This window comes from Hyaena hyaena, unplaced genomic scaffold (genome assembly GCF_003009895.1).
Source record: "Hyaena hyaena isolate Hyena2069 unplaced genomic scaffold, ASM300989v1 scaffold_291, whole genome shotgun sequence".
Lineage (NCBI taxonomy): Eukaryota > Metazoa > Chordata > Mammalia > Carnivora > Hyaenidae > Hyaena > Hyaena hyaena.
This window is the reverse complement of record NW_024080921.1, coordinates 1,170,142-1,195,567: the sequence shown is the minus strand read 5'-3', so window position 1 is coordinate 1,195,567 and position 25,426 is coordinate 1,170,142. Positions and strand designations below refer to the sequence as shown.

At 38.0% G+C, this 25,426-nt stretch overlaps 1 protein-coding gene across 4 annotated transcripts in view; it reads right to left on the bottom strand.

Moving 5' to 3' along the window:
• The window catches only part of HECTD1 (HECT domain E3 ubiquitin protein ligase 1), an 89,416-nt gene extending 64,230 nt beyond the window's left edge, over positions 1-25,186 (bottom strand). For all 4 annotated transcript variants that reach the window (XM_039247112.1, XM_039247113.1, XM_039247114.1 and 1 more), the window contains exons 1-4: positions 24,899-25,186; positions 23,295-23,455; positions 4,924-5,158; positions 565-792 (exon numbers count right to left, since the gene is read on the bottom strand). In XM_039247112.1, the coding sequence (XP_039103043.1) occupies positions 565-792; positions 4,924-5,158; positions 23,295-23,434 (603 nt within the window). In that variant the 5' untranslated portion in view covers positions 23,435-23,455; positions 24,899-25,186. The remainder of the gene's footprint in view (positions 1-564; positions 793-4,923; positions 5,159-23,294; positions 23,456-24,898) is intronic.
• Positions 25,187-25,426: the final 240 nt, after the last annotated feature.

Here is a 25,426-nt window from a genome sequence, read left to right as displayed (position 1 = left end):
TAAGTTAACAAAATTGTGCTGAGTCATCAAATCACACGGAGTATAAGGTAGCTTTAAAATCTACATATATTTCTGAAATGTTTAAATTTTACAAATAAACATATCATGTTTATAATTTAAAACATTTGGGGGCACCTGGGTGGCTCAGTTGGTTAAATATGTGACTTCAGCTCTGGTCATGATTTCACAGTCGGTTGAGTTTGAGCCCCGCATCAGGCTCTCTGCTGACAGCTTGGAGCCTGGAGCCTGCTTTGGATTCTATGTCTCCCCCTCTCTCTGCCACTCCCCTGTGCTCGCTCGCTCTCTCTCTCCTTCTCTCTCTCTCTCTCTCTCCCCCTCTCAAAAATAAACATTTTTAAAAAATTTTAATAGAAAATAAAATATTTCACTGCTGAAACAAAAAAAGAATTACCATATAGAAATATAAAATGAGAAAAAGAAAAAAAAAAGAACTACCTCTACTTCATCAAGTGAAAAGTTCAAACAACAGTATATCACAGTTATAGAGTATAACTCTATACAATCACTTTTTGAATACAAAGTATACAACAGCAATCTCTTTACCTGATGATCCTCATGTTTTAATAAACTAGATAGAGATTCCACACAAATTTCTAAAGAAGAATCTTGAGGTTCCATTTTGCCACAGAGTCTTGATACCACAGCCATGGCAGAGTGCAACGTATCTTTATGAACCAGGTGTCCACTGTCACGAATGAAGGTAAGCACACAATTTAAGCCACCAGCCTCGAAGACTGCTCCTGACTCACGAGTACATATCAGTTCTAACACCTACAATAGTAAAACAAAATTAACAGAAGAATACAGTAAGTCCAGTTTTAATTTTCTAGCATCATAGAAAACCTAATGCACCTTCTAAGTTAATTAGTAGCCATACTTTAGAAAGTAGAGCAAAACAAAGTATTATATTTAATTTAGCCCAATATATGCAGGGCGTCATCATTTCAAGTGTTATCAATGTTAAAAATTGATGGGGCACCTGGGTGTCTCAGTCAGTTAAGCGTCTGACTTCAGCTCAGGGCATGATCTCATGGTTCGTGAGTATGAGCCCCACATCAGGCTTTGTCCTAACAGCTCAGAGCTTGGAGCCAGTTTTAGATTCTGTGTCTCCCTCTCTCTCTCTGCCTCCTGCTCCCTGTCTCTCTCTCTCTCTCAAGATAAAATAAAAACTGATTTTAAAAAATTGTTTTAATGTTAAAATTGATTTGGGGCACATGCGTGGCTTATTTGGTTGAGGGTCTGACTTCAGCTCAGGTCATGATCTCATGGTTCGTGAGCTTCAGCCCCACACAGGGCTCACTGCTGTCAGTCTGTCAGCTGGAGCCCACTTCGGATCCTCTATCCCCCATCTCTGCCCCTCCCCCTCTTGCCCTCTCCCAAAAAATAAATATTAAAAAAAATTGATATTTTTATCAATATCAATATTGATATTGATATATTGATAAAATTGATAATTGATATTGATAAAATATATTTTATCAATATAATATAATTGATATATATTACATTATGTTATGTATTAAGTTTTCAAAATCCCATTTAGGTTTCATATTTATAGCACATCTTTATTTGGCAGAGCCACATTTGAAATGTCCTATATGGCTACCATGTTGGACACTATCACTTTAGATGGTAAAGACTACATAGCAAGCTAAGGAACTACAGTAACTGAGCAAAAGTTTATAAAGGTCCTAGACATTTAAAAAAAATCATTAAATGCTTGCTATTACATTATTCATTATCCTCACACTAACTCTATGAAAGTCAAAACATTAAAAAAAACCAACTTTGATTTTCTAAATTATGTTGTTTAAGGAGTTCGGGTAGAACTAATGAGTTAACAGGGTCCACAGATCTTATGGGCATACCAGAAATTTAAACTATTCTTTAAGCAAGAAAAAAATGTTATTTTTTTAAGCAAGAAAAATATTTTCAGCATAAAAATAATATGATCAGGTTTCTAGTTAATAATTGGGAATGGGGGGGGCGCCTGGGTGGCTTAGTCGGTTAAGCGTCCGACTTTCACTTAGGTCATGATCTCACGGTTCGTGGGTTCGAGCCCCGCTTCGGGCTCTGTGCTGACTGCTAGCTCAGAGCCTGGAGCCTGTTTCAGTCTGTGACTCCCTCTCTCTCTGACCCTCCCCTGCTCATGCTGTCTCTCTCTCTGTCTCCTAGAAATAAATAAAACATTTAAAAAAAAAAAAATAATTGGGAATGGGGCACAGAAAGAGCGTAGATGCAAGTGCAAAAAAAATTCAAGCACGAATATTTAAGAGATGAGAGCTTCACTAAGGCAATAATAGAGACAAACAAAAGGAAACAAATCAGAAAAGCACTTGATTATTAAATACATGTGTGGAGTGGTAAAAAAAGAAATAAAGGATAAAGCACAGGTTTCTGTTTAGAGTGGGTGAAGTTGATGCCAATTATCAAAATAACTGTATCTGTAGTGAAAGATCATGAATTCAGACATCTGGTTGGAGCTGTCCAACAAGCCTTTGAATGTGGAGTCTAGAACTCAAGTGAGAGGTCAGATCTACAGATAAGAATGTATAACTGGTATTGGTGCTGATAGATAAGACTGCCTAGGCAAAGTTATATAGTTTTAAGATGGTAAAAAAAAAAAACTTATAAAATATCACCACTAAAGAATATATCAGTAACAATAATCTGTAAAAGAAACAGAAAAAGGGAGAGCAGGGTGTAAAGAAAGACTTTGAAAATATGAGTCAGCGAATAAATCTACAGACGAAGAGGCAGAAAATCAAGACAGTAACACCTACAACACCAGTTCTCAAGTGTAGAGAAGACATTTCTAGCAATCTTTGAAGTAAAAATTTTTCCTAATACTAATACCATGACTGTAACTATCTTTTTCATTCTCATTCTCTCAGGAGTGTACAGAATATATAGCAACAGACTGAATGCAGAAGTAGATATGACAGCAGCACTCTCCACAATAGCTAAAACATGGAAAGAGCCTAAGTGTCCATCAACAGATGAATGGATCAAGAAGATGTGGTTGATCTATACCATGGAATACTCCATGGCAATGAGAAACAATGAAATCTGGCCATGTGTAGCAACATGGATGGACCTTGAGGGTGTTATGCTGAGCGAAATAAGTCAGGCAGAGAAGGACAAATACCATATGTTTGCACGTATAGGAGGATTAGGAGGAACTTGACGGAGGACCAAGGGGGAGAAGAAGGGCGGAAATGGTGGGGGAAAGGGAGAGAGGCAAACCATGAGAGACTCTTGAATGCTGACAAAAACTGAGGACTGATGGATGTGGGGGGGAGGGGGGGATGGGCATGAAGGAGGGCACTTTGGGGATGAGCACTGAGTGTTATGTAGAAACTAATTTGACAATAAACTATTTGTAAAAAAATAAATAAATAAAAAAAAAAAATAACCCCCAAAAAAAAAAAAAAAAAAAAGAAGTAGATATGACGATCCACCTGTCTTCTATTAAGCCAGACACTATCAAAGAGACATACAAAAATGCTTAACAATGCTACAGTTCTACTAATTTCTATTTGTTCAAGAAATAATTATTTTAATTAACAGGGGCACCTGAATGGCTCAGTTGGTTAAGCTTCCAACTTCAGCTCAGGTCATGATCTCAGTTTGAGTTGGAGCCTGCTTCAGATTCTATGTCTTCCTCTCTCTCTCTGCCCCTCTCCAGCTTGCTCTCTGTCTCTCTCTCAAAAATTAAATTAAAAAATAATAAAACATTTTTTAAGTGTACGTTAACATATGATTTTATTTTTAGATAAATATATATGTTAAATTTCTGTTTTAATATCTAATATAGTAGGTATAAAATAGACATATAACCTACATAAATAAAAGCTCTTTGAGGGCCCCTCAATAATAAGACTTGTAAAAAAAATAAAATAAAATAAAATAAATAAGACTTGTAAAGGGGTCCTGAGACAGAAAGTTTGAAAACTGCTGACCTAGAGAAGCAAGAATCTTAACAAGAATGAAATAGGAATCATGAAAAGAAAAGCACAAAATCTACCTGTGTTCATTATGTACATCTAATAAACTACTAGCCCAGTACTGGTGGGTTGTATAAACAAAGTTTATAATTAGCCCAACAGGAATGAAAACAAAACAGCTAACTCTAAAGGAAGTACAGAAAAATGGTTAGGGGTACCGCGGTTCAGTCGGTTAAGCATCCAACTTTTGAACTCTGCTCAGGTCATGATCCTGGAGGAATCGAGTCCCACAGGACGCTCTGTGTTGGGTGTGGAGCTTGCTTAGGATTCTCATTCCCCACCCCAACCCCCCCAATTAAAAAGGGAAGCGGAGGGGAGGGAGAAAAATGGTTACATCCATGGGCCCCAGAACCAGACTTCCTAATGTTCAAACTCCTCATCTTCAAATCTTGACTGTGCCACAAACGAATGTATTAACCCCAACGAAGTTACTCAATGTCAGTATGCTTGAATTATCTGAGAAAGCAGAAATGCTGATATTAGTACCTCATATGAAGTTGTCATGAAGGTTTAAATAAGTTAACACATGTAAAGTGTTCAGTATAATAATGTCCGACTCCAAAAGTCACTGTTATTTGTGGCTTTTGTTACTGCTATTTTCAGAGAAAATCATTTTGGCTAAGAACAGGGATAACCTATCTCAAAATGTTAGTGGCTACCTGAAACCCAAAAGGCAGCCAGAAGAGCATGAGCAGTGACCTACAATTTCCTTCAAAGATAAGATTTCTTTTCCCAAACCAAACAGGATCTTGTCTGGTGCCATGAGGACGGTGACTTCCAGTGTTGACAACCACTCTCAATAAAGAATAACAAAAGAATTTTTCTTTTTTTAACAAACTATATTTTTTATTCTCTAAGTGATCTTCAAATGGGCCAATAAATAATTAAGACTTACCTTTACACATTGTTCAGCTAAGTCTCTGCTAGTCCTGTTGTTAAGTTCGACCACAACTAAACGATTACAAAGTGCTTTTATAGCTCCATCGACCCCAACGATCCTCCGAGTGCATTCTGCAGATACATCCAGGTAGTATGTGATGGCACGGGCTGTCACCTCCAACACATTGTCTGGAGCACTTTCATCAAGAAAAATTTTGCAGAGGGCTGGTAAGAAAGTGCGAGGAGGACATCTGTAGTGAAAAAAATCATATTACACCTAGAATTACTAAATTCTTAATATCAAAATATTAAGAAAATATAAAAAGTGTAACATAATACAGCATGTTCTCTACTGTGCCTGCATGTGTATTAGGCAGTATTTCTCACAATGCTTTTGTTTCTTTAACAATACTCATATGCTAATTTCATCACTGCTGAAAATATCCAGTTAACAGTTTAAAGTGGCAGCATTATATTGAAACCACATTAAAAAAATTTCTATTCGTGGCACATGGGTGGCTCAGTCGGTTAAGTGTCTGACTTCGGCTCAGTCGTGATCTCACGGTTCGTGGGTTCGAGCCCCGCGTCAGGCTCTGTGCTGAAAGCTAGCTCAGAGCCTGGAGCCTACTTCGTATTCTGTGTCTCCCTCTCTCTCTGGCCCTCCCCTGCTCATGCTGTCTCTATCTCTCTCAGAAATAAATAAAAACATTAAAAAAAAAATTTCTACTCAATACTCAGCTCAAACCTCAACTGCCCTGTAAAACCTTCTCCACCCTCCTCATATAGCTAAGTGGTACTTTCATGACTCTAAAACCTCATACAAACAATGCCCATGCTATCTAATCTATCACTTTATTTCCTTATTTACATTGAAAGGTCCTGAAGGCCAGGAACATTGTTCAATTCATGTTTTATGGGAACAAGTGCTGATCTGGGGTTTCACAGACAAGGGAAAAACATACAACAACTTTGTAATCTTTCTGGTCCTATTTCCCCATTTGTAAAGCAAAGATAATATCTAAAGAATACCTACTTTACATGGACGTTACGAAAATTAAATAAAATTATATAAACACTTAGCTCAGTACACTGAAACCATATTAAACTAATTAACATTAGCTCTCCCTCCCTTCCATGAATAGTCTAATCCCTCCTAATAATAAACCTGAATAAGACAGTTTTATCAAAAGTAGAATTTGTGAGGCACCAATAAAAATCCCCTCTATTTTATCAGCACTTAAAATATGAAAGACCATGATTTACATTTAGTAGAAATCTCAGTTACATGAAATCAAATACATTATTCTAAATTCTCTGCACAAACTAAGCTTTAAATGCACTACAGATAACACAAAAGGTAATGTGCTCTAAATGTTTTAGTGGAATTACTTTTTTCTCCAAATTTTTGTGTGTTTATCTTCGATAGCTTTTTAAAACTATCTGTATGAACATCAAGGCAACTCTACTCTTTAATATCTGCTTAGATGATCTTAACTGAAGGAGTCCACCAGCAGGAATACTACCAAAAGATTTCAGATCTCTTGCAGAGGCGCCTGGATGGCTTAGTCTGTTAAGCGTGAGACTCTTGATCTCAGCTCAGATCATGATATCTCAATTCATGAGACTGAGCCCTTCATAGTGCTGTCACAGCGTGGAGCCTGCTCGGGATTCTATCTCTAGCTCTCCATCTCCAACCCACCCTCTCTCTCTGTGCCCCTCCTCTGCTAGCACTCTCTCTCTCAAAATAAACTTAAAAAAAAATCTCTTGCATTCAGTGATGGATCAGTCATTGATTAAACACAGATGGTTTTTATTAGTCCACAACATTAGCAATCTATGTCACACAGTCACTTTCCTGAGGAGGAAATGCTTTGAGGCTACGTTATAGGAGACGGTCCTCTAGCTCTCAGGTAAGATCAGAAGACTCACTAGCATATCAGAATCTTAAAGCACTTTTGCTGCTGTCTACCTATACACATGTAGTAAACTGAAGAAATAAAAAGAGACTATAAAAATGTTAACACTACTGGAGAACAACAGAGTCTTTTTTTTTTAATGTTTATTTATTTTGAGAGATAGGAAGGATACGCACAGATGCGCGTGCACATGCAGGGGAGGGACAGAGAGGGAGAAAGAGAATCCCAGGTAGGCTCTGCATCATTAGCACAGAACCCAAAGTGGCACTCAAACCCAGAAACTTTGAGATTATGACCAAAGCTGAAATCAAGAGTTAGACACTCCACTGACTGAGTCACCCAGGCACCCCCACAACATAGTCTTAAAAACTAATTTTTTTTCTTTAGAAAACAGTAACTTTTGAACTAAGAATAAGATGCTGAAGCTTACAATCTTTGATTCAAATGACAAGAATTGATCTACCATATGCCTTATGGTAAAAATTTTTTTAATTAGTCATCTTTGTTACCCAGTACAAAAATTGCCCACCAAAAAGTAAGCAGAAAACAAATGATTAGTATAACTTTTCTATGTTTCATGGGGAAATGCAGTATTTGCCAATTTGGGGACTATGTTCCCTGCTGTATTCTCCAAAATATGAGAAATCTTCTGAACAAGTATGGATAAGGGCCAGTTTAAAAAAACAAAAAACATAAAACATGTCAATATTAATGAGCTCTAAAAAGCACAAAACCGTTGAAATAACTATACTTATATTACATAAAATTTCATAATGAACTAAAAACAAATTGCTAACAAGTATTCTTTTTTATTTCTTAACATACTCTACTGGCTTTTATTTATATTTAGTATAGTTGACTAAGAATTTAATATCATTTTCAGAGAAACCCTATGTTGATAGATCATTCAGCTCAGTCTTTGAATTCAACCTGAACTTTACAGTTCATTAAATAGCACCTTCCTACCTTTAGCAAGAGCCCCTAAAGTCCCTTGTCTTTCCCTCCAGCTACCACAACCACAACCTTCCCTGGGACTGATTCCATATCAACATCAACAGGGAATAACTAAGAAACAAAATTAATCAAGGAAATTAATCTCATTATAAATTTGTAATGACCAGGGGCGCCTGGGTGGCTCAGTCGGTTAAGCATCTGACTTCGGCTCAGGTCATGATCTCACGGTTCGTGGGTTTGAGCCCCGCGTGGGGCTCTGTGCTGACAGCTAGCTCAGAGCCTGGAGCCTGTTTCAGATTCTGTGTCGCCCTCTCTCTCTGACCCTCCCCTGCTCGTGGTCTCTCTCAGAAATAAATAAAACATTAAAATAAAATGTTTTTAATTTGTAATGACCAACCTTAAACGACCACAATGTCCAATAATTCTGCTACATTTCTTCCATGGTCTACAATGCGTATTTCACACCTTTTCTTTAATTTTCTCCTGGATTTGTGACTCACTTGGTTTTCAATCTAGCCTCAGTCCTGAACTCCCTAATCTTATCTCTAGCTGGTCTCATCTATTCCATGTATTCATTCATAATGGATGTAAATCTTATCTATATACCATGAAAACTCCCAAAATGTTACCTCCACCACATATCAACTAACTCACAATCACCTCCACTTAGAATTATCACAGGTACCTTAAAAAAGAGCGTATCCTAAACAAACTCCTGCTTTATGCGCCTCCACCCCTAAACCACCATTTTTGTGATTATCACGATCATGCAAAAGGCCAGAAACCTGAAAATCACCATCCATAGTTTTTCCCCTATTTTCCTCACATTAGACATCCAATCTACAAGTTAAATCACATCAATCTTCCAGCTAAAATATATCCTAAGTCTGTCCACTTCTCTCAATCATCTTTTACAAAACAACTTCAAACTCTTCTTTGGACTCTTCAAATAGCTACTTAAACATCCACATAAGACATATGCCTAGCATTTGGGTGCCTGGGTGGCTCAGTCGGTTAAGCATCCAACTCTTGATTTCTGTTCAGATCATGATCTCATGGTTTGTGAGTTTGAGCCCCACATTGGGCTCTGCACTTCTAGTTCATTCTCTCTCTCCTTTCCTTGCTCTTCCTGCACTCATGTCCTCTCTCTCTTTTGAGATAAATAAACACTTAATAAAATTAAAACTTTGTTTTATAAAACTTGACTGGCTACACTAAAATTAATAAACTTTTCAAATTAAACACAGAACTATTCAAACCCCCACCAAGAAAATAAGAAAGAACCTAAAGCTGTACACACACACACACACACACATATAAACACTTCAGGATAGGGGCGCCTGGGTGGCTCAGTCAGTTAAGCGTCCGACTTTCGCTTAGGTCACGATCTCGTGGTTCGTGGGTTCGAGCCCCGCGTCGGGCTCTGTGCTGACTGCCAGCTCAGAGCCTGAAGCCTGTTTCAGAGTCTGTCACTCCCTCTCTCTCTGACCCTCCCCTGCTCACGCTGTCTCTCTCTCTCCTAGAAATAAATAAAACATTAAAAAAAAATTTTTTTTAAACACTGCAGGATACAGAGAGTCTCTAATTACAATAGCAAAAAACTTATTCTGAAGTAAATTCCAAAATGAATCCAATCATTCATATTTTTTAATAAAATCTATTTTTTTCATTTTTTAAAGTTTATTTATTTATTTTGAAAGAGAGAGAAAGAGAGGCAGGGAGGACAGAGACAGAGAATCCTAAGCAGGCTCTGTGCTATCAGCACAGAGTCTGATGTGGGGATCAAACCCATGAACCACGACCATGACGTGAGCCAAAATCAAGAGTTAGATGTTTAACTGACTGAGCCACCCAGATGTCACCCCAATTATTCATATTTTATTTCTGTATTTCTAACACAGACCTTATTTCTGTATACTTGAAGTAGATACAAAACCATACTGGGCATATATAAACATCATTTTTAAATTTCCATTCCAATTTCTCTTAAAAGATAAAAATCAAAATTTACAAATCTACTCATTCATTCCTCCAAGGAATAAAAATTTATAACATATCTTCAATTGGATTTTTCAACAATAAACTCTAAAGTTCAAAACAACTCAAAACTACAAGGTCTTCTATCAAACGCAGTACCGTTTTGAAAGTGGTTCTAAGAAGTCTAAGACAATAATCTTATATACAAACACATTTAGTCAGATTTCTAAAAATAATTAAATATTATTTGAAACAAATAAGGAAACTTTGATTTCCTCTTATATATAATTATGAATTCAAAACTTCAAAAAAGGTATCAGACAAAAATGTACATACAAAGATTTCAGTGATATAAGCTATATATCCAACAATAAGGGCATAAAAGTCTATGACATAATCATATGACAGATTTGCAGGTTTTATTAAGGTACTTACTGAAAACATGATACAAGTATTGTTTAAAAGAAGCATAAAATATATGAAAAAATCATAACCATTAGTGTTTGTGTAAAAATATGCTGAGAAAAAACTAGAGGAAAAAGTTAAAATGGCTTACTTCTAGATGAAGCAATTACAGATAATTTCTCTAAAAATTAGAGAAATTCTAAGCTTCTTTAAACTTTTCCGATTTTTCCAAATTTCTCATTCTCTAAGTTTTTCTGACTTTTTTCAAATTTTTGAAACAAATGTATTTTGTAATTCCCAGAAAATAAATTCATAGTTTGTGGCAAGTCAACTTCAATAAGCTTATTACAGCCTATATCTCCCAATGATTACAACCAAAAGTCTTGGACAAAACAAACAAGCAACTGAAGCACCTGGGTGGCTCAGTCAGTTAAGCATCTGACTCTTAATCACAGCTCAGGTCAGGATCTCATAGTTCTTAAATTCAAGTCCAACGTCAGGGTCTGCACTGACGGCACAGAGCCTGTTGGGATTCTGTGTCTCCCTCTCTCTGTGCCTCCCCTGCTTGTGTTCTCTATCTCTCAAAACAAATAAATAAATTTTAAAAAATAAACAGAAACAGGAGTAACTATCTGAGGATTCTGAAAAGTACACGGCAGATGCAGTGGGGCAGGAAGTCAAACCTTAAATAAAGACCCATGATAGAAGTGAGTTTCAAGGGCTTTTTCCTTTCCTCTTTTCTTTCCTGGTTTGACCCCTGGATGAGGCAAGCCTCTAAAATATACAGCAGGAGCACAGACATAAACTCAGAGAGAACCAAGACAGAGGGTCTCTGTTAGTCAGAGAGTGTGAGAAGAAAGGCTTGAGGCTTGGTACTCCTTGTCTGGCTCAAAGGCTAGCCCCAGAGTTAAGCCTTATCAAACTAAACCCTGAGTGACACATGCACAGTGCAGTGGAGGTGGCCTGAGCATCTAAGGCCTTGCAGAGAACGAGGAACTAAGAAAAGGGCCCCCTGTGGTCAAAAGAGCATGAGAAGAATCCTGTTATCTTCTTTTTTTCTAATACTTTCACCTTGAGGGGAGTCTAGTCTAGTTCCAGCCCAAGAGGAAAGGAGAGTGGAGGGTGGGAAGAAGTGTTAGCTATCACATCAAGAGAGTCTCAGTTTTCTAGCTAGAACACTAGTAAAAAAAAAAAAAAGGGGGGGGGGGCTCTAGGTAGTCAAAAGATACAGGGGAAATCTCAGAGAAGAAAGAGCAAACAAAGGATCCCCGACACAAATCCTAAACTTACCTCCAAACTGCACCATGGAGGAGAGCTGAAGAACAGCATCAAAGACTTTGACAACTAAATTATGATGTAATCCACCATCCAAGTCCCAGATTATACTCAGAATGACACATGTACAGAGCAGACCCAAACACCATAACAAAGGCTAGGAAAATCACAGACATTGGAACCACTACCTACAGAGAGCAAGACAGAACTTGCAATCTAAATCTAACCAGGTTGACTACATACCAATACAAAATAACAAAATCAACATTATCTCCAGAGGATTTTTTATAAAACCCAGGGAATATAATATAATCACAACATAATATCCCAAATATCAATATAACTTGAAACACAAAGAATCAATACAATCTCATCCATCCAACTCAAGAAAAATGACAGCCAACAGATGCAAGCCTGAAACAATCTGGATGTTAAAATTATCAGAGAGGATTCTAAATCAGGTCTTATAACTATACTATATTACAAGAGGTAAATGTGAACATTCTTGAAATGACTGGAAATAGAAGTTTTCAGCAGAGAAACAAAAAGTTTATAAAAAAAAAAGTCAAATAAAAGTTTTAGAAATAAAAAGCACAATTTGTGAGGGGAAAAAATCCTCACTAGATGGAACAGAGAGTGAAAAGATTGGGAGAAAAAAAGGGAGAAATCTTAGGAACCTGAGGAAGCATATCAAAAAATGTGACATTTGTGCCACTAAAGTCCCAGAAGGAAAGGAAAAAAATGACTATAGAAAATAGATTTGAAGAAGAAACTTCCCAAATTTAGTGAAAGACATACAGATTCAAGAAGCTCAGCAAACCTCTAATAAGACAAATTCAAACACAACCATGCATAAACAAATCATAATCAAATAGCAAAAGGAGCAAGGGGAAAACAACACAAAGAAACAAACATCAGAATGAATGCAGATTTTGCCTCAGAAACCATAAAGGCGAAAAAACAGTGGAATAATATCTTTAAAATGCTGAAAAGAACTGTCAACCCAGAATTCCAGTTAGAATTATATCCAGTAAGAGTATCTTCATAGCATAAAGGCAAAATAAAGATATTCTCAGATGAAGGGAGTCTAAGAAAGCTCATCAGCAGCAGACTTCCCTAAAAGACATATTAAAGAAATTTCCACAAAATGAAAGAAAACCACACTGGAGAGATACATGGAACTTTACAGGAATTAAGGAAGAACAACAGAAATAATAAATACATAGGTAAATATAATAGATTATTTTTCTATTAACCTGTTTAAAGTGAAAATTGTAACACTGTATCTTGAGATTTTCAATGTATATAAATTTAAAACACATGAAAATTATAACATAGGGGTGGTAGAAGGTAAAGGGACCTACATAGTTGTAAGACTTCTTCATTTTACTTTAAATGATGAAATACTGATTCATAGTTAAATGCAATTCCTAGGGCAACTGTTAAGAAAATATAAAGGGATGGGGGTGCCTGGATGGCTCAGTCGGTTTAGTGTCTGACTTCGGTCAGGTCATATTGATGGGTTCGAGCCCTGTGTCAGGCTCTGTGCTAATAGCCTGCTTCAGATTGTGTCTCCCTCTCTCTCTGCCCCTCCCCTGCTCACATTGTCTCTCTCTCTGTCTCTCTCTCTCAATGAATAAACATTTAAATTAAAAAAAAAAAAAGAAAAAGAAAAAGAATTAAGTAACCTAAACAGTCCTCTACTACAGAATTAGTTATAAAAACCTTCAAACATTATCAGTTTATTCCTACAGATTATGCTTTTGGTGTTTAAGAAATATTTGCCTAACCTAGGGTCACAAAGGTTATTTCCTATGTTTTCTTCTAGAGGTTTTATAGTTTTAGGTTTAACATTTAAGTCTATGATTCATTTTAAGTTTATTTTTGTATATAGTGTGGGATATGAATCACAGTTAATTTTTCTTTTTTCCATATGGATACCAATTGTTCCAGCAGCATTAAAAAAAAAAAAAAAAAAACACTCTACCCTCTTCCACTGAACTCCCTTTGCACCTTTGCTGAAATAAGGTGTCACTGTACATGAGTCTATTTCTGAACTCTCTGTTCCATTTCATTAATCCACTTAGCTTTACATCAATACCACACTGTTTTGATTACTGTAGCTGTATAATAAGAATTTAAATACAGTACCATTAGTCCTCTAACTTAAGTTGTTTTGGCTAGTGTAGGTCGTTTGCATCTCCATATAATTTTGAAATCAGTTTCCCAATTTCTATGTCTTGTCAGATTTTTCTCTAAGAATTTCAGAAGAAATGAAAATTCCTATTTACACAGAAATCTACATGCTCAGGTTTATATCAACTTTGGTCATAATGATCAAAACTAGGAAAACCATTTACCTTCAAGAGGTAACTGGATAAACCACCTTTGGGTTGTATCCATAAAATAGTACTACACAGCAATTGAAAGGAAGCAACTATTACACACACAGCAACATGGATGATTCTCAAATGAAATATACTACATTTAAGAAGCCAGATTCAAAAGGCTACACAATACACGACACTGTGAAAAAGACAAAGCTATAGCATCAGAGAACAAATTACTGAAAGTCAAGCACTGGAGTTGGGGAAGGATTTAACTTCAAAGGTACAGCTCTAGGGAGTATTTTAGGGTGATGAAACTGCTATGCAATTCAATTGTGGTGGTGGTTACATGGTTCTGCATTTGTCAAAACTCAAACTTAACTATAACTTAAATAAATTTAAGAAAAATAAATAAAGATCACGTATATCATAATTACAGCCCTCCCTGAATAGCACTGTAAGTATACAAGTATGAAACACAATTTTATTCTCAATTAAAGAGTTTTTCAAAATTTTACTTGCTAAATATTTATCTCCTACTTTATGGGTAGAAATTGTGTTTATACAGTATATTAAACATAGTACTATACTATAATGCCAACTTTAGACCCAAAGGTCTATGTTTCTTAATTAGGAAACATGAAGATTACTCATCTATATGGAACTGTCAGACCAATCAGACCATACAAATGAGATTAAGAAACTTCAGATGAATTCAGATTTAAGCAATGGTTTCCAAAATGCTACCTTCAATGACATCAGAAACTTTCCCTGATGAAAAGCAGAGATAAATTAAAACAACACAAGTTTTCATGAGGTTCCAAAGAGAAATAATGTCCCTTGGGAATTGTAATAGTTTTTATATTATACCATACTTTTTCTAGACTGTATTACTTGAATTTTGGCCAAGATTTCTGAAGACTACAATATAAAATTTAACTTTAAAAAAAATAAAGGAAGTTATGTATAGTGGCAATATTTTACTGAATATGGTCTGTAAATTCTTCATTTCCTTTATATAAAACTAAATTTTAGTTGTAAAAGTCTAATAAATTTGGTTTTGTAAAGATAATAAATAACATCTTTTGAGTCATTTCATCTTTTTTTTACTTTCTTAATTTTTTAAATTTTATTTTAGAGAGAGAAAGAGCATGAGCAGGGGAGAGGGGCAGTGAGAGAGAATCTTAAGCAGCCTCCGCATTCAGCACAAAGTCCCACATGAGGCTTGATCCTGTGACCTGAATTCATGACCTGAGCCAAAATCAGAGTCAGACACTTATCTGACCGAGTCACCCCGGCACCCCTCATCTTTTATTTTATTTTTGTCCCTGCTCTCAGCTTTGACTCTGTGTTGCTTAACTAAAAATAACTCCTGGCATGGCAGTTGAAAATTATGGCCTTCCCTCTCAAAGAAAAAGAAGTAAAATTCCAATACGTAGATTTCCTTTTCTCCAATTAAAATACACACACAAATCTGAATGCAATTCATCCAACAAATATCTATTGAATGACTCTCTATGCCAAGTGCTATGCTAAGTGTTGGGGGGTAGGATACAAAGATGAGTAAGACAGTGCTAAGCTCTGAGGAACTCAAAGGTCTAATAACACAGTCAACAAGTATACAAAGTATACATTATCTACTGCTATAAACTAGAAGAGTTGGGTTTTTTTTACATTTTAAGGTGGGAGACACTTTGATAAGCAAAAGCTCACTGAAGATCATTATCTATGACCCCCCCCCCCCNCCCCCCCCCACCCAGAGCCCAGGGTTAAGAACCTCAGAGAATGGTTCTCATCTTCCAGAGCTTCTTTCTGCTGTCCACTGAAAAAAGTATATAAACAGCTGATTTCTGTAAACAATAATTACTTATTTAACTTTCCAGGATTATATGTATTGGAAACCATGAACATTCTCTACTTAAGAAAGAATCGGCTGCAGGCTGATCAAAAAAGTAATTCTGCTTCCCTATTACTCTGCCATGGGGTAGGTGAAAACAGGAGTTAATATGGAAAAGGCAGGTACATAAATGCAGGAGGGTAGGGAAAATATATATTGTCGCTGTCACTGTTTGTACTATGGAGAATACAGTGCTTCTCCTCTTGCATGCTTATTAACTAATTTCATGACTCCATAAATACTTAGGCATTTTAGGCATAAGTGAGAAACAAGCACAATATAATTTCTTCATTTTGTTCAGTTTCTAGATATTAGCTATTGTATACCAGGCACTATGCTTAGCAACAGAAAAACAAAAGTGGTAGTTATTATGTATCTAATAGTACACCAGCATTTAAATTTTGTCCATTAGGTAAAGACCCAAAAGATTTTATAAAAATAAGTAGTACAATCAAATCAGAATTTTAAGACTCTTTACACCTCAAAAAAGCTGAGGGAAAAGACCATGAATATTTTAAGACTATAACCCTGGGTACAGTCAGCTTGGAGACAAGGTATCTGTTATAAAGCTACTAGCACTATATGAGCATAATAATCTCCCCATACCAATCCGAGATATTGTCACTCTTTTCAGTCTCCTACTTGAGGGAGAAAACAGATGTCATCAGACAGAAATCCCTTCAACTTTTTAACATCAAACCTAAAACATCTGCACTTTATCTTCCCTGTTCTACAACAACAAAAACACTACCTAAAATTTATCTCTCCACCAGTTGATCAGATCTTTGCTACTAAACTAAGGTATTCTGACCAAGAGCTTCAGCATTATCTGGTAGCATACTAGGAATGCAGACTATTAGGCAGCACACCAAACCAACTGAATCATAACTTGCAGTTTAACAAGATCCCCAGATGATTCACATCACGCACACTGAAGTTTAGAAAGCACTGGTCCTTCATATGAAGACTTTAAGATATTGAGCAGATAAACATAAGGGAAGGGAAGAAAAAATAATATAAAAACAGGGAGAGGGACAAAAATTTAGTAAGACTCTTAAATATGGAGAACAATCAGAGAGTTACTAGAAGGGCTGTGGAAGGGGGAATCAGCTAAATGGGCTAAGGGGCATTAAGGAATCTACTCCTGAAATCATTGTTGTTGCACTATATGCTAACTAATTTGGATGTAAATCTAAAAAATAAAAAAATAAAAAATAGGGGTGCCTAGGTGGCTCAGTCGGTTAAGTGTCTGACTTCGGCTCAGGTCATGATCTCACGTTTCGTGGATTCAAGCCCCGCATCAGGCTCTGTGCTGACTGCCAGCTCAGAGCCTGCAGCCTGTTTCTGCGTCTCTCCATCTCTCTGACCCTCCCCTGCTCACACTGTCTCTCTCTCTCTCAGAAATAAAAAAAATAATAATAATAATAAAAATTAAAAAATTTTTTAAACAAATAATAAAAAGCACTGGTCTTAACAGAAGCTACTTTTCTCCCAGTTTCTCAGAATCCTAAACACTGGATATTCCATTCTCTCTCCTACCTCTATAACCTTTAGAAGACAAAACCCTTTAAAAAAAAAAAAAGAAGAAGAAGAAGACGACAAAACCCTACACACCCATTCCAATCTAATTTTTCAAAAAAGTTTTCCATACTCCTCATCTCTATTTCTTCATATCCTACTTACTCCTGGACCAATTCAAAGAGGCCCCTCACCACCACTCCATTCAGTTCTCAGTAAGATCAATGCCCTTAGGGAGTGCCTGGGAGGCTCAGTCAGTTAAGCATTTAAGCGCCCAAGTTGACCTCAGTTGGGTCATGTTTTCTCAGTTTGTGAATTCAAGCCCGATGTTGGACTCTATGCTGGCACTGCAGAGCCTACTTGGGATTCTGTCACTCCCTCTCTCCCCCTCCCCAAATCATGCCCATACTCTCTCAAAATAAATAAACTTAAAGAAAAAAAGATCAGGGCGCCTGGGTGGCTCAGTCGGTTAAGCATCCGACTTAGGCTCAGGTCTTGATATCACAGTTCATGAGTTCCAGCCCTCCATTGGGTTCTGTGCAGACAGCTCAGAGCCTGGAGCCTGTTTCAGATTCTGTGTCTCCCTCTCTCTCTGCCCCTTCCCCGCTCATGCTCTCTCTGTTTCAAAAATAAATTTAAAAAAACTATTAAAATTTTAAAAAGATCAATGCCCTTGAGAATGTAGCTAAAAGACACCTTCAATTTTCACCCTACGTCACCTCGTACCACATTCAACACAGCTGTGCTTTCTCTTTTTGAATCACTCTATTCCTGTGTTGACATGTACACTAATGACGCAAAATCAATGGTGGATGAAACTGCATGAATCAAGGTAGGGGCATTAAACTGTACTACTAGTAACTGGATTCTTCACTGCCAAGCTCTAGCATGAAGGATCAGGGGGAGCCAGTTTCATTACAGAATAACCCTGATGAAGCAAAAATAAGTATTTTATTAAATCTCAACCCACAAACAGCTATCTTTTTAATATACCACTTGAGAAAATGGAATAAATGTAAAGCACTTTTGCATCCTGAAGAATCATGGTTGTGTCAAGGGAAAGCACTTGAGTAACTGTTAAGAGAGCTGACTTTTTTCACGCAACACCATTTTCACTTGAAAGAACTTCAGACAAACTATGATTATTCAGACTTGGATATCTGACAAACATTTTCTCAAAACCTAACAAAGTAAGCCTTCCACTTCAAGGAAAACAACTGACAGTATTTATTGCCAATGATAACATTAAAGCTCACAAGCAAAAATGACAATTTTGGAAAACTTGTATCTGCCACCATGAATGAGACAGCTTCCCAATATTGAAACTTTTCTGATGGTATCAGTATTCACATTAAACAAATAGGAGTTTGTGATACTGTAGAATGACATACGTTAACATGTAGAATATCTGTATAGCTCAGTAAATCAATAACCAGTGCATGCTTGTACAGGCTTTAAAATGGGCAAAAAATCCACTCAAAGTACAAGAGACCAATAAATTTTAATGTAACAGACTACAAAAAGCTCATTGACATGATTCAGAATCCACATTGTAACTAACACTTAAGAAACTATCACTTGTCCAGTTTTGTATGGTGTCAAAGAATATCCCTAATTATGTAAAAAAAAAAAAAAATCATTACAACATTCCTCCCTTTCCAACTACCTCTACGGAGGATTTTTTTTTTCATACATTTCAATCAAAATACAATGCAACAAACTAAATGTAGAGGCAGCTATGAAAATCCGGCCAAACCCAACCTCATGTTCTTAGCCCCGCAACACGCTTTCAGTGTTCTCTCTCAATGAATGCCATCATCATCGATGTAACCTGAATAATCCAAGATACCTCCTTTCTCACTCTCTCATATCCAATCATTCAACAAGTGCTGACTATTTACCCCCTATATCTATCTCAAATCTATCCACTTCTTTCTACTTCTATTACTACACACCTGTTTCTCTGGATAATAATCTACCAAGTCTATAAGCATTTGTTCTTTCTAGTCTCTCCACCTCTACACTCGTTAGAGCAGTTAATGTTTCTGAAAGACAAACGTAATCACATCAGTCACTCTTACAGTACATCATAGTCTTCTACAGTACTGTTATCTCTTAAGATAAAACAAATTTGTAATATATACAAGACTCTATCCCTTCTAGCCTCTAGCTTCTACAACACTCTAGAAACCTTTCCTTGTCCCAGTCATAATAGTTTTCTCTAAGTTGCTCAATCACACCATTCTTACCCATTTCAAATTCTTCACACATCACCTCTTCTTGGAACCTTCTTTCTACCTCACCTCTTCATACTTTATCCCATAAACTCCTTCTCATTCTTCGTATCTCTAGGAAAAACCACTTCCTCAAAGGCCACACTGACCACTCCCACCCCTCCAAGTCCATGTCCCTTCTAAATACAGTCATAGCACCCTAGCCTTTTCCTTCATCACATTTATCACCATTTATAACTACAGTTATATTTCTTTAATTATTTAATATCTGCCTTCCCTACTAGACTACTAGGCATCATAAGACCAGAGACATATGTGTTTTGGTCATCACCCTATCTCTAACATCTGACATAAAGTAGGAAGACAATTTAAAAGGTTACGCCCTTGTCACTGTTGTAGGTATTTTTTATCTTTTCCTGTAAGTACACAAAGGTTTTTACCACTGTATTCAGCCACTTTGGAATCCAGAATCAAGGGGCGCCTGGGTGGCTTAGTCAGTTAAGCGTCCGACTTTCGCTTAGGTTATGATCTCGCGGTTCGCGGGTTCGAGCCCCACATCAGGCTCTGTGCTGACTGCCAGCTCAGAGTGGCTCAGTCTGACTTCAGCTCTCAGTTCGTGTCATGATCTCATGGTCCTTGAGTTCAACTGCGATGACAGTTCAGAGCCTGGAGCCTGCTTCTGATTCTGTGTCTCCCTCTCTCTGTCCCTCCCACACTTAAGCCTCTGTCTGTCTCTTGTCCTTCTCTCAAAAGTAAATAAACATTAAAAAAAAATTTTTTTTTAAAGAAGTATCACAGTTTCACCAGAAATGTATATTCCTTAACTTCAAAAAGACCATCAAAGCTGGTACAAAAAAATGGAGAGTCATGTAAAATCTAAATTAAAGAAAAAGACCTAATATCTGCCTTTCCTGACTAAACAGCCATATAACGATTTATACAAGCTAATAAGTCAAAAACATATCTGAACACACAGATACCTTTTGTTTTATTCAATGTAACTAAGGACTCTCTGCTAGTATCTTATGAAATCAAGTTGGTGTGGGAGATTTTCACCAATGTTCAAAACATACACATCATCTTGTTTTTCCCTACCTTATTTGTTGACTGTTGCAAAGAATTTAAAAAGACTCTCCAAAATCAATCTGTTTTGCAAAATAAACTCCCAAAATAAAATTCAAAATTAGAAATTTAATAATATTAGTATGCAGCCCACTTAAACCAAAACACTTTTCATTTACATTCTTTCGTTTAATCCTCACAAGGAGGCTACAAGAAAGAGGACTGCTATTTTACAAAGAAAGGCTCTCAAAGGCTAAATTACATGAAGCTGACCAAGAATCCAAGCATCTGAACCCAGATCTCTGATGCCACAACTCATTCTTTCCACCTCACCATGCTGCCTCTCTAGTTTAAAGAAATCAAAACAATTTTCCTTGTGACAAGAAAATCTGATTAAAGAACGAAGACAACCAACTAAGTTGCTGTTTTTTTTAAATTGTCACAATTTAATCAAACATCCATTTTTAGGTAGACAAATGATTGGTATGCCACATGACACGGGGTAACCATTCCAATTTGAAAGAGTCTTATATCTTTACTTAGTAAATAAAAAATGTAAATCACATCTGACTTTAATTTCCTCTTTCTTAAAATTACATTATAGCAAATATAAAATAAAGTCTAGAAAGGAAAACGAAAAAAAATAACAATTATGTTAGGATGGTACAATTTTATACAGGAATAAGTTTTATATTTTAAAAGTTTCCTTTAAAATTGTTTTAATATGGTAAAACTTTTTTTAAATGCCATTACAAATTTCTATACATTAGTACCTAAGAGAAGATGCAAAACAACTGTTAATTTCACTGGCAAGTATAACTTTTTATTTATTTATATTTTTATTTTTTTGAATGTTTATTTGTGAGACAGAGAAACAGAGTGAGCAGGGGGAGGGGGCAAAGACAGAGGGAGACTAAAAATCCCAAGCAGGCTCCAGTCTCTGAGCTATCAGCACAGAGCCCGACATGGGGCTTGAACTCACCAGCCCTGAGATTAGGACCTCGAGTCAAAGTTGGACACTTAACCAACTAAGCCATCGAGGCGCCCTGCAAGTATAACTTTTTAAAATACCAAGAGTGGGGCATCTGGGTGGATCAGTCGGCTAAGTATCAAACTCTTGATTTTGGCTCAGGTCATGACCTCATGGTGTGGGATACTGCCTTCTGTCAGGCTCCATGCTAAACATGGAGCCTGGCTGGGACTCTCCCTCCCACTCTGTATCTCAAAGTAAATAAACTTTAAAAAAAAATTTTAGGGGTGCTTGGGTGGTTCACTCACTTAAGTGTCTGACAGTAAAAAGCTGCTTGGGATTCTCTCTCTCCCTCTTTCTCTGCCCCTCCCCCACCTGCAAGCACAAGCTCACTCTCTCAAAATAAATAAACTTAAAAAAATTTTTTCTTTAGGGGCACCTGGGTGGCTCAGTGGGTTAAGCATCCAACTCTTGGTTTCAGCTCAGGTCATGATCACCATTTGTGAGTTCAAGCCCCACATCAGGCTCCATACTGTGAGTGCTTGGAATTCTCTCTCTTTCTCTCTCTCCCTCCCTAACTGTGCTGTCTCTGTTTCTCTCAAAATAAATAAAAAATAAAAGAAAAACAAAAAACAAAAAAATGTTTTAATAAAATACCAAAAGTAATTCTTAAGTTAATAAAGACGCTCTAATGAAATCTATAAACATTCAAAATTCTACTTCACTGTTCTGTGAATCCTGCTAAAACAAGTGTCAACAGGGGGGCTAAATTATAATAAAGTTTGTTAATAACAAAAACTACTTGACATGAATGGGTCATTAACAAACTGATTTTGAAACTTCATTTACAAGGGCTTCTATCCTAAGATTTTTATCATTTTAATCAGATTTACAACCAAAAATTATTTTTGTTTATTAATTTTTTTTATTATTATTCATTCAAAATTGAAGACAATTAAAAATACTTTGTCAATTTAGTAATAAAAGCCTTCACTGCCATCCAAAGAAATTAAAATAATTATACCAAATTTTAAGTCAACATCTCAAACATCTTCTAGTTACCTCAAACTAACATTAAAACTAATACAAAAAACAAAGTTTTCATTTACTTACTACTGGAATTCAAAATTTCAAATAATTAATATAGAATAAACAGTAAAAACAAAATGTGTTCAGTATTCAGAAGAATGGCTAATCTAACCGGGCAAGTTATCACCCGAGGGCAAAAACATAGCATTAATAGCCAATCTCATCATGAATTCTTCTTTACATTTCTGCACTAATTCTACATTCAAACCTATGAATAAAATTGTTTAAACTCTAAACCTTCAAAATCTGTTTCTACCATTCCAAAAATATGCTATAAGAGTAACATCCAATTTAAACCCTCCAAAGTGAAATTTACAATCATTTGCTTTAACAAAAGTACAACGCCATAGGAGTTAATACTAATGAAGAAAGGGGAGATTGGAAACTACGTTCATTATTTTTTCTATTTCCTTCTTTACTTCAAGGTAATTTCTTAGTACAGAAACAAGTACCTATAAAGAAGTATTTGTATTTTCCCAGTTCCTAACATACTTTGAAAATGAATCAAGTTAAAATTAGTTTTCCCTAATTCCTATTCATTCAACAAACATACATTTGTGTCATCACAATGATCATTACAGAATTACTTCACCTACTAATTTTTATTTCTCAGAAAAGTATGAATGCAAAACTGCAGAAACTTTTAAAAGGTTAATTTTAAAACTCACTAGAGAAAATTCTACACAAAGTGAAGTCAGCAAATGGTTGAAAACAGATGTCACCAGAGCAACTCCAAAAGAAGATGATGAAGGGATGTACTTACGTTTCAAAACAACGATCCACGTTGTCAGACATCAAAAGCAGCATGCATAGCTGTTCAAGGGCTATTAGTTGCATGTCCCTTTCATCTCCTTGTCCCATCTGTAGCCATTCCAACAATGTATCAGGATCCACATCTGCCATGGTTTTTTAAAAGCCTCTTTGCTTAAATTAAAAAAGGAAAAGGAAAAAGTCCTTTAAATATCCAGGACAGATCAGCTTGGGTTTAAAATTTTTTTCTTTTACATCAGCTAGAACCAAATGTTCCCAGTGTCCTCCTAGGAATTAGAAAAGACTCGTAGTATGTTTGGGGAGAGTACTTTTGAAGCAGTTTTTCCACTTTTCTTATTCCTCAGGTTTAATGTTTACATATCATACTAAATAAAAACAAGTTTTGCAGAACAGTATAAGCTTAAGTAGGTTGTTACTTAACTGGAAACCAGAGCTGTCTTTGTCAAACACAGTCAAACAAGCTTCAGATCCCACTACTGCTATCACCAATGTCTGTGCCAAAAGGCAAAGAACACCTTACTAAAGGTTCTTTTTTTTTTTTTTTCCCAGCAAACTTCTTCTCCCCTCCTCCACCCAAAACTGATCTTCAGATAAGGGTTAGTTAGATTCGGTATTCTGAGGAGACTCTAAGCATTTTGATCCAATCCCCCTTCAAATTAAGCTTCTGCTTTAAAATTATGTCCAATTCCACAAATTCTGCTGACTTCCGAATTTACTTACTGCTTCTTAAGATGTCCACATACGAACAATTATTAGATACAAGATGTACCTATGAATAAAGGCTTGGTTAAGAATTCTGGCAGTCTTGGCAACCATTCGTAAAAGTTTAAAAAAGAAATGCTAAAAGTAAATGCAATGGACTAACACCTCACGGATCAGAATACAAGCCCATCGGTCCTCTTTCTCCATAGAGTGGGGCAGCTGCTTTAAAACCAAACCAAAACAAAAACAAAAACATGAAACAGAGAAGCAGCCCAAAAGGCAAGTCATTACAAAAGCCTGTACGCGCCCTGACGGGAGGACAGCCCGGGATCCCACGTACCCCAGCCGCAGGTGTGTGAATCCAACCGCGGATCACGGGGGGCACCCAACGGCAGCGACCAGGGGGAATGACCCAACACTCCGGGCCAGGCCGAGCCCCGCGCCGGGAGGCGCAGGCACCGCGCTCCGGTTTCTCGGCACTAAGCCCCGCTAAGTTAGCTACCTGTGTCTGGAGGGGGAAGTTCTGGGGAAGCAGCAAGCCTCAGTGCCCAGAGCAGGCCGCCGGGCCGAGCGGGGCGGCGGGTCTCTCGGGAGCGGCGCCCGGAACTCCAAGGCTCCGGGGGACGTCCCTGGCCGACCGGGCGGCGAACCCTTCTCAAGGGCAAGGGGGGCTCGCCGCGGGCTCCGGCTCGGGCATGCCGGGCCCCGCCGCGGGCAGGGCCGAGGGAAAGGAACAAAGGGGCTAAGCGGGTAAGCCCGCAGGAGCCCGGCCGACCGCAACCGGAGCTGGGGTCTCGCTCCCGGCACGCCGCCAGGCACCCCGGACCCCGGACCCCAGGCTGGCCCTTCCGACCGCGTGAGGCACCCCCGCCTCCGTGTCCTTTAAGCTCTTACCCGGGCTTGTCGTCCCAAACCGCTCCCGTCCAGCTCCAAGCAGGCCGCGGGCAGAGCCAGGCCCGGCCGCGGCCCTCGAGTTACCAGGAAGCCGCAGGCCGCGCAGGTCGAGCCGGGCAAGTGGCACAGGAAAAGCCGCGCCTCGTCCCTCCCCTTCCTCCGCGGGGACCTGGTGACAGGGAAGCGAGAGGTTCCCCCGACCGGCTGCACCCAGCGCACGTCCGGTCCCCGGCACGCGGCTGCTCAGGCCAGAAGCTCAGAGGCCCGCGCGGTGCTGCCGGCGGCGGCGGGGGGAGGCCGCGTCCATCGCGATCCCGGAGGGGGAAGGGAGGAGGGTCGGGCGCGAGCGGGGCGGGGAAGCTGCGGAGGGCAGCCGAGCTCGGCGGAGGCGGAGCAAATCGACTCTCCCGGCAGCGGCACCGCCGGCCGCCACGTGGGGCGCTGCGGAGACCTGTCGGCGGGCAGCGCAGGAGAGCCAACCTGAGGCGCCGGGCGGCCGGATGCGTGGACGCCACTGCCCGGGCGCTC